Source organism: Colossoma macropomum, unplaced genomic scaffold (genome assembly GCF_904425465.1).
Source record: "Colossoma macropomum unplaced genomic scaffold, Colossoma_macropomum, whole genome shotgun sequence".
In the NCBI taxonomy this organism is placed as follows: Eukaryota; Metazoa; Chordata; class Actinopteri; order Characiformes; family Serrasalmidae; genus Colossoma; species Colossoma macropomum.
In genome coordinates this window covers 32482763-32497448 of record NW_023494806.1, presented here as the reverse complement: position 1 = coordinate 32497448, position 14686 = coordinate 32482763, and the positions used below count along the sequence as shown (strand labels likewise).

The 14686-nt window shown below is 39.5% G+C and overlaps 2 protein-coding genes across 2 annotated transcripts in view; both read right to left on the bottom strand.

Annotated features, from left to right (window-relative positions):
- Positions 1-2181, bottom strand: part of si:ch211-214j8.12 (uncharacterized protein LOC100000539 homolog) — a 10721-nt gene extending 8540 nt beyond the window's left edge. The window contains 2 exon segments of the mRNA XM_036597891.1: positions 44-311; positions 1839-2181. Of these exon segments, the coding sequence (XP_036453784.1) occupies positions 44-290 (247 nt within the window). The 5' untranslated portion in view covers positions 291-311; positions 1839-2181.
- A 192-nt stretch (positions 2182-2373) lies between these two features.
- bco2l (beta-carotene 15, 15-dioxygenase 2, like) lies at positions 2374-12717 on the bottom strand. The gene is made up of 12 exons (XM_036598522.1): positions 12503-12717; positions 9062-9233; positions 8699-8910; positions 8337-8452; positions 7559-7661; positions 6744-6875; positions 6498-6658; positions 6147-6317; positions 4685-4819; positions 4415-4597; positions 3385-3495; positions 2374-2878 (listed from the first exon to the last, which is right to left on the bottom strand). Exons 1-12 carry the CDS (start codon positions 12540-12542, stop codon positions 2762-2764), a joined length of 1653 nt encoding a protein of 550 aa, XP_036454415.1. The 5' UTR covers positions 12543-12717; the 3' UTR covers positions 2374-2761.
- Positions 12718-14686: the final 1969 nt, after the last annotated feature.

Genomic DNA, 14686 nt, shown 5'->3' with positions numbered 1-14686 from the left:
GTGACTCTGTCAGTAAACACAGGCAGGCGTGGCATATACTTACGCAGTGAGCTAAAGGGACCCATGATGTACCTGAAGAAGTACTGATCCATGTAGTTTTGCGCATAGTCCTGCACCCACACGTCCTTCATGTTCTCCGCCAGGCTGAGGAGGCACAGACGGGTCAGAGAGGAAGGCTCATCTTCGTCCTCCTCGCTGCACTCACGTCTGCGATTCCTCTTCTTCTGCTTCTGCTTCTCCCTCTCCCTCTCTCTCTCTGGCCTGGCCTCCAGCTGACGAAACAGTGGCATCCTTCACCTCCAGCGGAGTCACTGAAACATCAGCGGGAGCATGAATTGATGAAATGCTAATACTTTTACTTCTACTCGAGTGCATTTGTGAGGAAAGGGACTTGCGTTTTCGTCTGATCCGTGTACTTGTGCACAATTTTGGTGAAGCTGTTAGAGAAAATTATTAAAACAGAAGTTTGTAGTGGGGAGTATTTCCTCAATTACATGTACTTTTTCTAAGTATTTTCAAATAATAACACTACTTTTTGTAAGTATTTTAGTGTGGAAAGTAATCACGACTTAGTAAGGTGTGGGAATGAGATAATTATGTTGTGGCAGTGAAATCATGCCTTACTTAATCACAGCCACGCATTAGGATCTCATTCCCACACCTTACTAATCACGGCCACGACTTAATTATCTTGTTCCCATGCCTTACAAAGTTGTGGCCATGCATTAGGATCTTGTTCCCATGCCTTACTAAGTCATGGCCACGCATTAGGATCTCGTTCCCACACCTCACTAATCATGGCCACGACTTAATTATCTTGTTCCCATGCCTTACAAAGGTGTGGCCACGCATTATTTTTATTTATAAAAAATACAAATGACTATATTGAGGGCATAACTGTTTATATTAGAGCCATGAATTATTATATTGTGGCCACAGCTTTCTGTATAAAGGCCACAATTTTCTATTTTAAAGTCATGAATTACAGTATCGTGGCTACAAGTTATGAGAAATTTAACTTGTGTCCTCGATATATTAATTCGTGGCCACGTCTTATTAAAAATAACCATCACGTCACTGTTGGGGCTCCGTATATCTCTGAGCAAAATAAGTTTTTTTTTTTTATTATTCAGGCTACATTTAGTCGTTTGTTTTGTGTTTTATTTTGATTCCTTCAAGCTGAAGAAGCGTATCTTCGTATGCTAATAGATGCTGGACGGACTAAGAAGCTCCACGGCAGGTCTGTACTCAGTAACGTTACTTCAGGAGTTTTTGAACCTGATACTTCACCAACATTTCGACATTTGTTAGCTTATTAGTTTATCTATTTAGTTAGCTACATGTACTTACACTTTAAATCATTATTTCACTGAAATAACACCAATTAAGAATGGTTTAATGCTAATCCACCCACCTCTAACCACACCTCACCTCACCTGACTGACTATAGCCACAGCTTCAGCTAGCTGAGTTAGCGTACTGCTAACTTCAGACAGACTGAGTTATTCTTTTTTCCTGTTTTGCTAAGATAAATATTAGTAACATGCTAATACGTTTTGTTAAATCGTCTTACCAAGACTTTTGTGAGGAAGAAATGACTTGTATGTAACTTTGAGGCGTTTTCCTTTTCTGAAGTGCTTCAGAGAAACTGCTGTATAAACACTGTAAACACTAGCTAGGCTACGTAGCTAACACGTTAGACGCTTCTCAACTAAAAACAGTGACAAACGAATAAACTCTCCTCCTCTCTCTCTCACTCACTCCGTATCTCCAAGAGTTTCGTTCAGAAACACTGTTCTCTTCAGATTAAACACCGCTGCACTCTGCTCCCTGTGTACCTGTGATGCTGGATATCCGTGTGAAAGTTGTACTTTCACGGCCTACATAGTGCACTAAGTAGCAAGTAGGGCGCTATTTGAGACACAGCCTCCCACAGCTCACGTCCACTTTTTACAGAGCCTGTCGTCGCCATCTAGTGAAGTGGAGCGGGTTGCCAGATATTTCCGGCAAAAGGAAGCCATACAGAAATACAGTTCTCGGCCGTATTTAAACTAGCTAATGATTATAAATTATTATACTGGAAGTTAATCGCGCTCAAGGAAGGCTTGGTCACACTTACACTGTCCTACATTTGTTATGAATTTTTAAAATACAACAACAAAAGTATATATACAAACACAAATATATCAAACAAAAAATACCTAATATATATATATATATATATATATATATATATATATATATATATATATATATATATATATAAGAAAAAGTACATGAAAAAGTCTATTATAAGTAAGTCACACTATGGTCATCAAAGGCCTGACAACACTGGCTTACTTGTTTGATATTAATCAGAGGTAAACACAGTTGTGAGAGAAACAGTTTGTGAACACTTTTTCGTTGCATGCTATAAAAATGAAATTGTTATTTAACAATCAGTACACACAGCAGGTTTGGGAACCACTGTCTTCATGAATGCAGGCTGTTTAGCAGTAAAGCTGCCCACCATTATACTCCCTCCACCATGCTTCACAGTAGTTTCACAGGGCCCACAAACATTTGCTCACAATTCAGACATTTTTCAATGACGCAGTATTGTAAGAAGTTGAAGTCTAACTTTGAAATCCTGTTTAATAACAGGTTTATTAAACAAATTTCTCTTAGGTTCTCAAATAGGTTCTAGATAGTACAAACTATACATATAAAATGTGTTATATTTCCGATGTTGTCTCATGTACATCTGTGGTGCTCTTTGACTTCAGCCCATCTCATTGAACAGTCCATGAGTTCCAGAAGGGATGTCCACTGGCACCTCTGCACGGCCCAGTTCTGTGAACGTCTTAGCATCGAGAACCAGGAGGAAGGAGCTCTTTCTCTAAACAAATATAGAAATACAAGATAATATTAGACATATATGTGTTCTAAAATGTGTCCTGGCAGACCTAAATTTGTGACGTACTCCGCTGAAAAGTAATAGTAAAAAATATTTGAAGAGCTAATTTGCTTGTTTGTTTGTTTATTAGCTATCTACCTTAAAATTTACATTAGCAAAATTAGCTAACTAATAGCAGTTGCAATAGAACACACAAGCCACATTTTTAGGTTTAACAAAGTGCTTCTATGTGTGTTACTCTACATAGCTATGGCTAGTTAGCTAGCCAAGCTAATTGCTTCCTCAATTTGGAAGCAAAAAGGCAACATGGAGCCAACGCTACCTGAAATGTAGGCTCACCACCCCCGATTTGAGGGGTGGGAGGTCTGGCATGATGCCAGTTGGTATGAAAAAAAACTTCAAAATTTCAAATAATACACATATATTCACGGTGATAATTTAGTAGTGGAGTGTTTTGTACTCCATCACTTTTAACATCACTGACTCACCTCTCTTGGTGTGATGACCACTGACATGACCACACCATCGTCTTCGTCTTTGGCATCTGGTGCTGGGACAAACACAGGCTCTGATGTGAACAGACCAGGATGACGCCACACCTGCCAAAGAAAGCAACTCATAGTTCAACTTATATTGACAGTCAAAAAGAAACTGTAAGGAGAACCCATAACTGCAGGTCAACACTGAGTGGCTAAACAGAGTTTAATGAAAAATAGTGACTATTAACTCTAGGACTACTAAATATGGTGACTATTAACTCTAGGAACAAAACCCACCTCTAGGATAAAGCTAATTTCTGCTAGTGCACCTATGGGATTTGTAATAAGATGTTAGTGTTAAGGCTAGCGCTACAGCATCTGAACATTTTTGGCCGCTGTGGATTAAATGGACATTTAAAGCTTGTAAAAGACGTTCCATAATTTATATTTGAAGCTGACTACTTCCAATACTGAAACCTGGGCTGTGTAGAAAATAGCATACTATGCACTATGTATTGCATACTGTACGAGTATATGCAACATACTGCATGCGCTCCTAAAAGTAGCAGTATAGTACTCAGTATGAGACAATTACCATGTACCGTCCTTCAGGGTCACATGACTACTCTTTGGTTACATCCCCCTGAAATTGCTTTGTTACAAGTATGGGATGTATGAAGTAGGCAACTATTTTGGTGCTTACTCTAACATATAAGGCCTTCAATCCAGCTCCTGAAGGCGTAACCAATGGGAGAGCTCACTTGGCTGTATCTATCTAGATACCATAGGAGGAAAAAATCCTGATTGGGCAATTTTCCTTTGGACCTTTAAAGATTTTAACCCTTTTTGTTAGCAATCAAATCTTAACATATAAAAGTATTACTACAATACTTGCAGAGCTTAAAAACAACAAGCATGATGATGATCATGTTAACTAAAAATGGACTAAAATAATGTACTGTTTAATAACCAATAAGCCCCCATTGAGCAAACAAGCCACGTGTGTCTTAATTTACATTTAAAGCTCTGAGATTCATACCTTCAGCCTTTTTCCTTCAAGGTCCATCTTAAGCAAAGAATCGCCAAACACATGTCCAAAGCCGCAGGCATAGAAGTAGCGATAAGGACGAGCGTTGTAGTGAGTGTAGTTGATTTGTGGGAACTCCAGGCCACCATATTCCAAGAGATTGTCGTTGTACAGATTCTCATGTGTGCAGAACACCTTTTTGTATGGAATAAAAATAACAGAGGTTGTAAGCACTGGCTGTAGGTTTTTCTGTTACATCACTTGTGATTCTTTCTCTCGCACCCCAGTTGTTGTCTTCACGGCTGTGGCGGTGGTGTTTGGTAAGTTGATGAGGTTTTGGTCATTTGGATCTTCTTCCTTTACCTCCAGAGGCAGGACATATCGCCAAGGCAAGGTTGTGCACAAAGAATTGTAAAACTGCCAAAGCAACAGAGACGTGTTTTACTTTTTAAAGCTGTCAAATGTTAAAACAACTATGAATTTACAAGAGCAGTTAAGAGGCTTTGATGAAGGACGGTTTAATTCAAAGGCTAACATTGACATTATTTTCCAAAATATTTTTTCACATAATGCTATACCACACAATTAGCATTGTGGATAAACACTGTGCTATGACTCTAGCAGTAGGTTTATTCCAAGCTAACTTGCTTACTGCCTGGAAGGTCACATCATGAAAGAATTCATGCAAAAACCGTGCTCCAAATGTTTTTTATCTATGAGATTTTTAAGTTTTGACCCAGCAGGTTCTAAAACATGGAACTGTGTAATTGCATGCAACCTGGGTTGTGCTTCGGTCACCTTTCCTGATTAATGTGATGATTGTGAGTGCATTGAAGGAGAATTCAATGAGAGCTCAATTAAAACTTGGTGCAGGACATTTTTACTGAGGATGTGTGTAAATTATCTTCTATTGTCATCATATCTTCATCAGAATAATGCTGATTTTTCATTTGAGACCTAAACATTGAATGGGACCTTCTTTTTGAGCCTGTGTGTGTAATGTTAATATGTAAAGCAGTCTGAAAAACACTTTTAAATTATTATTTCAGGCTCTACCGGGTGACTCGCAGCAGCAAACGGACACTGATTTGTAAAATCCTTTGTAGAGCAGCTTTAAATATACCCTGATGTTAAACGACATAAAAAATAACTCTTTACTTCATTACTCTTTGTGTTGCATTTATACCCAGTTAATATTTCAGCTCAGTAATTCTGAGCATTCTAAGCAATTGAATTCCATACGTAAGATGTGTTTAAGATTTTATGTGTACGATTTTTTTCCCCCAATTTAGTCGTCTCCAATTCCACCCGCTAGTTAGCGCCAGGAGGGCGAAGGCTAGCACAGGCTTCCTCCGAGACCGGTGAAGTGCCACCGCATCTTTTTGAACTGCTGCTCACAAAAACGTCATTGGACAGCCAACGCGCTTGGAGGAAAGCGCCAACTGCCAGTTCTGTTCCGTCGCCTGTGCTGACTAGCATCACGTTGAGTGATGCGGGGAGAGGGGGGAGCCATCCAACCCACCCAGAGAGAGCGAGGCCAGCTGTGCTCTCTTGGACTCCCGGCCACGAATGGCTGTAGTATCATAATGGATCGAACTTGCGATCTCCTGATGATACGGCCAACGCTTAGACAGTTGTGCCACTCGGAAGCCCTTAAATAGAAGCTTTTGAATAATTTTTTCATAGATAGAATTGATGTGACCTGCCAGGCCCTAAGTGAGTTGCCATGGAAGCCAACGAGTACCTTGTCCAGCTCCTCTCCTGCTGCCTTGCGGAGGTTCTCCAGTGTGAATTCTCCAATCACATTGCCATCCTCTCCACAACACATGTCCATGATAAGATAACCATTGTCCTCATAGGCGTTGATCTGATGAAGGGTAAACATGGCGGTGGTGTAGTACCTCGTCTTGCTGAGCTGCAGAGAGAAGTATCAATGTCTGAGAAGACAGATCATATGCTCCATGCATCTTTAGCAGTGGACTGAATGTTGAGTAGTAATGTAGAGACATGAACAGAACAACAACTTAAAGCTTGGACCTTCTTAGGCCCTTTGTGAACTGGACATCATTGGTGTAAAAAAAAAAACATGACATGCCTGGCCTGTTCGTCGGTCAACCACATGAAAGACAGTCTCCAGCTGGGGCTCCCAGGACATGACTTTATGGAAGCTCTTGCCCTGAACTCTGTACAGCATGAACTTCAGCAAGTCCAGCTTGATCGGCTGCTCAATGAAGATCACGTAATTCTCTGACATCGCTGTGAAGGCAAAGCAAAGACTGATAAAAAAATCCGATTGATTCAACAGGGTGACTGAAGGACTGATAGATGATTGATTGCTTACCAAAGCTGTGGTAGTAGGATGGCTTCCTTGAACTGACAGCTGGAATGGAGCAAAGGATCTCGGCACCATTGAGATCAGCTACATCTGTCCTCCCTTCACCACGAGGAACACGGATAATATTATAGAAGTAGCCTTTAAAGAAGCACAGATACATTGAGATAAAGGACACAAAACAGACTGAACCTAGTTCCACATGTAGCCCTCATCTAAACACCTCACCAGGATACTCTTTCTGTAACAGAGAAAGCACCTGATTAAAGCAATGGTTTGCAAAATTTACCCCGACTGTAGTCAATAGCCAAGACATGTTTGATGTCTGAAGTTTGCTTCTTTAGTTTTGTACTGGAAGTACAAAGCTAATGTAATATTGGAAGCTTATTTGCCAGTTAGCATTGCGCTAACAGCATGCCTACATGATACACTTCCTCAAAACATGTTGAGCTGTTAAGTAATCTTAAATAGACTTGCTTATGTCATTTGTGCTATTGTATAACATACTAGTATGTATAAAAACTGACAAAAGCACATTAGCGTACCTAAAAACAGTAGCGGGAATCATCTTGAAGGTTGAATTTAGTCTGTTTTTAGGCATGCAGTTCACATGATGCTAACGGGTGGCTATAAGCTTTCTTATTAGCTACATTAGCCTCGGAGCTAAAAGGCAAACATAAGGAAGCTAACTTAAGAATCTATTTGGGAAATTATAAATTTGCCTTTAAGCTCAAAGTAGTATCATGATCAAGGATAATTAAGGAATAGTTCACAAACTAAGTTAGGCAGTTCTAGGTTGGGTAAAATGGCGTTGATTAATGCACCTTGTCTTCCATATGAGTTTCCCAGATTGTAGGTTGCACCTTCACGGTCGTAGTGTGGATGGGCTGTGGCCGCATTGATGGCAATATATTTACTCCAGTCCACCTTTCAACAAACATAACAGAATTTTATCTGATGCTGACCCCACACACAAAGCAAGTATACCACAAAAGCAAGTATAGCACAATACCAAAAATACCAAAACTAGCATTTAATATGTTATTTGTCCTATTACTGCCTTATTGCAGCTGGCCTGTGTGTCCTTCAGCCTCATTGGTTTGACAGAATTCACGATTTTATATAATTGTGAGTTTGTTAATTAGTATGAACTACAAAACCCACTATGCATTACGCAAATACATCATTCAACCATTGGGAATCCTTGTGGTGTCAACAGATCGCAACTGCTAGTGTAGCCACTGCGATATAGGCTAATAAATACAACCAAGCTGGCATTAGTGTAACTTTTTGGTCGTCAATTCTTAATGCAGCACAAAAAGGATGCCAGTTTTTACCCTTTCAGCCAGAAAAAAAGACAAACTGAAGTAAGCATCTAGATAGCCAGGTAGCTGTTTTGCTAACTTTAGCTTTTAGCTTATTGTCCACCTTATTTGACAAGTTGTTTCTATATGCCATTTGAATTTTTGGGCATGGTTATATAAAAATATTTACTCTTAATTATGTGTTCAGTGTTGATTGAGGACCAGCAACTCCCATAAAACAGTATTCATTTACATAAAATTGTACACATTAGCATATATGGCCCATTGATCACTGTACCTTTTCTTTGGTCTCCAGACTCTGTGGGTCGATTTTACGCATGTAGTTGGTCTCTGTGCTTACGAAGAAATCTCCCTTGTACTTGACAAAGCTCACACCAGCATTGTCAGTGGCTTCTAAAGACCAGAGCAAAGAATTAAGAGTTTATTTTGTGTACTGAATGGTAAATCAACTCTTGTCATAGATTTGTGGAAAGTCCAAGACCTGTCCCAGACAAGCTATAATTGATTTACCACTCTAATATCTGTGGGCTAGTTAGCTTTTCTGTCTTGGTGATCTTACACATCTAAACAAACTCTAGATCAGCATAGATCTTATTGAATATCACCACTGGGCTGTCTTAAATTCATTTAGAAGTGTACTTGGGATTTGGAAGCGGGAGAAGAACTGAGCGAAGATGTTCTTGCAGGGGTCAGGCATGGCCAAGGTGCCAAACTCCGACACCACAATACGGTTCTTTTCTAGATTCTGCACATAAGAGTCGCTGCGCAGGAAACGGCTGCTATAGGTCACCTGACCGTCACAGATATGGAAGCGGTGCATCAGGGCCATGCCATCGAACCAGTGATTGAACCTGAGAAGAAGTGGCAGGTGAACCAACAAATAAACAGACATTATCTTATTAAGAAAGAATTAACAACCTTAATCAATAACCTTCTTAACAACCTTCTTAAGAAAGTGTTAAATTACAGTATAGGTATAATATGAAGACAATGCTTTCATACCTGCTTTCACCGAATTCAAACTTGCCAGGGCCGTTGCGCAGGAAGCTGCCATTGATCCAGGAAGGGATATTTCCTTTTATCACTGTCGGAATGGGCTCTGGAGTCTCCTCTACCGAAGTGACCAATGGGGCAATACTCTCCAGACAATGGGCCAGAGGACGCTTCTTAGGGTCTGATGGATTTCAATGGAGGGGGAGACTATTGTACTAGGTCTAGATTAGGCAAAAGCACACTGGACACACTGCACCACACCATATAGCAGGTACAGTACAAAGCACTGAACAGCAGTCTGAGTAACCAAGAGTTGCTGTGCGTTAATTCTGAAGTTCATACAAAAACAATGGTTGAGCTTGAAATATTTGTCCTAACCCGGTGGGACCTGATTGCTCATGTTGGTTTTGGACCTCATTTCTCAAATATGGGTTGGATTCAAATTTTACATTCTCAAATTTCACGTTCTCACAGCCTAGACAAAAACAGTCAATCAACTCAGGAGAGCATAGTTTAGTGAAGCCAGAAATATTTTTATGTCGAATGTTAGAAGTGTTCTATGTGCAGAAATAGTTTTTGTATTAAACAAATGAAAGCATCTCACAATATCAGCATGAGAATAGTGCTTTATGGAAAGTTAAAGGTTAAGATAAAAAAAATGTTTGAAATAAACAGATTGAGTAAATCAAAATTTAAACTTTGGACAGTTAATTATTTTATTATCACATTTTGGGTTGTTTTATGTTTTATTTATCCATGCTCTAATGATTTAATGCTATTATTTTCCCTACATGGTAACCGGCACTGTCCTGGCAGGCTGTATTCTGCACTTTGGGTGATAGTGATTAGTTTTAGATCAGTTTCAGACTCAAAACAGAACTTTGAAGTCTGCAGAGCTGTGGCCCATGAGGACTGGAGTCTTACACATCTTACACAAACCAAGGGGTTTGATCCTAATTGATCCATCCATACTGCACAGCCCATGCTTCTTTCTAGCTTTAGTTGCTAGGTTGGACAAGCTTTACAGCACACTGACAAAAATGTCTTTCAAAATAATGAGAAACTGTAACGCAACAAAATTCAGAAATTTAGAGCTTGTTATTAATTTCAAATGATTCTTAAATTTGAATATGTCTGGACAGTTCATATAATACAGATAAAAAAACAAAATCTTAGTGAAATTCTCATACCAAGGCAATAAATCTTTTCTTTGATAATACAACTTGTCTTACAAAGCACTATGAGTGTTATGATTGTGTCAACAGTTGTGATATTAAATCTGGGCATTTTCAGTAGCCTCGTCTTAAGTATATTGAGGTAGTATTTTGTGTTAATTGAAAAAATACTGTAACACTAAATTTAGGGTTTCAGAATTCTCAGACGCAGCCTTGTCAATGCACTCATAGCATATTAAAATGTGAAATGAAGTTAATAAAAGATGAAAGCCGGATTTCTGATGCACACCTGGCTCATGATGGTTTAATTAACAAAGCTTTATTACTGCTCTTGTGCAATATGAATGGAAGGAAGTATTATCATCAAAATCCTCAAATATTCTTTGATGTAATAATAACAATTTGGGAGCCTGTTATGAAAAGGCTTGTCCTGAAAACAGAAGTGGGTTGGCTCCAATTGCCTTGGGACTTTGAGCTGATGCAATTCACCCAGAGCTCAGAGTGACTGATTAACTAAAACTACACTCAGTTCTCTTCATAATACTGTGAGTAGAGACTACCTGGGCTTTGCAGTTTTGACTTGTAGACTTTGACATGCTGTTCTATGTATTTGCCATCTTAAACATATACAGGTTGAAGCACACAGCACATATACTGTTGGTCTATTGGAAAGAAACTGTTTCTCTGTTTCTTACTGGCATTTCAATTTGAAATGGCTTCTAGAAACAGACAAAAGAGAACAAACTCTTTTAATTCAAGTTCAAGACCTTGACCAGTGGGTGCACTTAGTAATTATGTAAGTGATAGGCAGACATTACAACATATGATGTAAAGGTCTCTTAATAGCATGACTCAGACTTGATTTAACCTGTTTTCCATATACATATATATATATATATATATATATATATATATGACAAGTGCTAGTCAGATAGCAGTCACATTATTTATCATACAGTACACATTCAGATCATTATGGGTGAGTAAGTAGGTGTAGAGGGAGTATAAAGCAGGCTGACTAAATTGACTAAATACAATTGTGATCCTGGAAATGACTTCATTATGTTGACACTGTATGTCCAAACACTTGTAGAAAGCAACTGTTTTTCTGAAATCAAAGGTATAAATAGGGAATTTGCACCCCCCTCAACCCATTGCTGCATTTTGGAGTGTGTGTTCTGGAATTTGTGCCCATTCAGTCAAAAGAGCATTTGTGAGATTAGGTACTGATGGTGGACGTGAAGGCCTGGTTTGCAATCGATGTTAAAGTTCATCTCAAAGGTGTTCAATGACGTCAAGGCTCTGTGTAGGCCACAGGAGTTCCTCCACACCAAATTTGACAATGTCTTTATGGTGCTCAATTTGTGCACAGGGGCACAGTCACACCGGGACAGGAAAGGGCCTTCCCCACACTGCTGTCGCAAAGTTGGAAGCATATAATTGACTAAAATGTCTTTGTATGCTGTAGCATTGACATTACCCTTCAGTGGAACTAAGGGGCTGAACCTAAACACTAAAAAAACAGCCCCAGGCCATTATCCCTCCTCCACCAAACTTTACTGTTGGCACTACACATTCTGATAGGTTGCATTCTCCAAACCCAGATTCATCCATCAGACTGCCAGATAGTGAAGCATGATTCATCACTCCAGAGAATACATTTCCACTGACTCCAGTGGCATTGGGCTTTACACCACTCCAAATGATGCTTGGCATTTGTGCAGCTACAACTGATGCAACGGAGTACTGTCGATTTTTACGTGCTACATGTTTCCGCACTTGGCAGCTCCACTCTGAGTGTTTATGTAGTCTACCACTTTGTGGCAGAGCTATTGTTGCTTCTAGACACTTCCATTTCACAATAACAGCACTTACAGTTGACCAAGGCAAATCTAGCATGGCAGAAATTTCACGAACTGACTTATGTCAAAGGTGGCATCTTGTGACCGTGCCACATTCGAAGTTACTGAGCTCTTCAGTATGGCCCATTCTACTGATGGTGTTTATCAATGGAGACTGCATGGCTAAGTGCTTGATTTTATATACCTGTTAGCAATGAGTGGGGCTGAAACCCTTGAACTCAATTAAGAGGGGTCTCCTTAATGTGAATGTATAGGATTTAGAACAATAACATCTTAAGGACTCATTCAGGGAATTGCAAGTGAGCAAGACCAAAGCATGCTATTAGGCAACTGACTAAGCCACACACTAAAATTTAAATACTCCTTGCTAAGATAATTTCCTAAACTTAACCTTTATGCCTATGTTGACTTACCTGCCATTTTGGGCTCGGGTTCCTTGGCTGGGTCGGACATGGTTGCGGGTGAGAAAGTTCTACAGAAGCACACACTCGAACTGGCAGCTCCAATAAAATGACAGTATATTTACAAATAAGCACATGAGGGGGGTGGGGACCTGCCATCTCTACAGAACACTGAACCCTGGACACAGTCCCAGTTATTCAACACACTCGCATCTACCTGCTGATAAAACACTGTGCTTTTGTACTGCTTTCGTAACTGCTACTGTGCTGGGTTTATAAGGCCGAGGCTGACCTGTGATTGACCTGCAGTTGAGAGATAAACACTCTCTCTAGGGCTTTTGTCTTCTTTGTACTTGACAAACAGCCAATCAATCTAATTCAGTCAAGTGTTGGTTGTTGCTGAATTCATGTTTTAGGTGGTCTCACCGACTGAAACACCAGTCTTTAGATACAAAACTCAATTCCAGTTTATTAGAAACACCTACCTTTACACATTGGCCATTTTATCAGAAACACCTACCATATAAATGCACTTTGTACATATTGTATTCTATCTGTCCATCTAGTCCATCTGCTCTATTTATCAGTGGAAAGAGACCAACATATGACCACTGCTGACCAGATATTATTTGTGTGGTGTATCATTTTGAGCAGAGTCACAGTGACCAATGACAAAGCACAAATAATGCATCAACAGTAGTGCATCTAACTGTACACGTGCAAGGTGGAGCTACAAGGAGGGTTTTCTAATTAAATGGTCAGTGAGTCAAGGTGCAGGGTCAGAATAACTACGATAAACACTGTATGAAAAATGCACTACTAAAGCACTGGGTTGCACATTCACTTTGCGCATACCATGCTACATTTGTACCCTGGGTGGGGCAGATCTATTATGTACATACAGTACACTGTGGACAAAATGTGTCTTACAAAATATATTGGCTATATCAGTGTGCAAATAAGAAAGGCATATCTTTAGTTTGCTTCAACATACCTCTAATACAGCTGATGAAAAATGCAGGGTTAAACTGAGTGGTGGGCAAACACTGGACCACTGATTTTTTAATAATGTAAAGGCACTTCACTGTCAGCCAGATATATAACCACAGTATATGATCAGGCATCATCTGCATTAGATCAGGTCAAGTTCTATATGGATCAAATCAGGAATCTTTCATTAAAAAAACAAAATTTCAATCTGATGGACTGAACTGAAGTGCTACATTTAGCAAATGAGGCAAAACACATTGAAACTAGCATACAGTTTGGATAGCAAGTGAGCAAGCTAGCAAACTAGCTGTAATAGCTGATGCTGTCAACAAACCTAGCTTCAATTTTAGTAAGTTAAGTGTGATATTTAGCTAGCATATTTGCTATACAACTACAAACTGACCAACTGTTTCAGGTTGTTTTTCTTCTTTCCTTATAACTCAGCATTTACTGCATGTGGCGTCTGACTAAAGGTTTTTCCATAAAAAAGCTTGTTATTTGAAGCTGTGTTGAACCTGACAGGTTTTAGCAGAGAATTACTTTTGTAAAATGCACTACCTAAAGCTAATAATGGAACTAAACTAAAATTCTCTACTAAAGAGTCAAGACTTGACTTGCGCCCCAGAGACTCAAGACTCAACACAGACTCACATGAGTTGTGAACATCTCTGCCAATTAGACTAAAGTTTATGGATCCTAAACTAGCTTTAAGGATATTGGCTGATTTCAACACTATTTAAGGTGCAGTGTGTAAGATTTAGTGGCATCTAATAAATCCCCCTAAATCTTACACACTGCACCTTTAAATTCAAACATCAAAATTGCGACTGTGTCTAATTAAGTTTCTGTTAGAATTTATGTTCCACCCAACTTGGTTGTTTTTTTGGCAGCTGCAGTGATGCACTGCTGGCCCTGATTTCCATGGTAATACATAATCCCAATACAAAGTGGTAACATACAGAATTGGAGCCTATGCCTTATAACAGAGATAAAGATATTCATCTGTCATTCGGATTCGTGGCCTTTACTGATTAAACACTGCTTAAACAGTAGCTTTGATGTGCTATTTTAGGGTGCCAGACACAAAATCTAACGCTTCAAAGACAAGCTGACCTGAACTGAGAAACAGCCATATGCTGACCAGCCGTACCCGAGCTAATGGGCCAAATCTGTTTTCAGAAAATTACTCTGCACTTTAGGTGCAAC

Bases quoted from the DNA above. Each gene is read 5' to 3' on its own strand.
- bco2l (XM_036598522.1), bottom strand. From the start codon at position 12,542: ATGTCCGACCCAGCCAAGGAACCCGAGCCCAAAATGGCAG. The intron at 9,234-12,502 runs GTAAGTCAACAT...GAAATCCATCAG, and splicing joins ACCCGAGCCCAAAATGGCAG to ACCCTAAGAAGCGTCCTCTG. The intron at 6,659-6,743 runs GTAAGCAATCAA...TTGCCTTCACAG, and splicing joins ATCCTACTACCACAGCTTTG to CGATGTCAGAGAATTACGTG.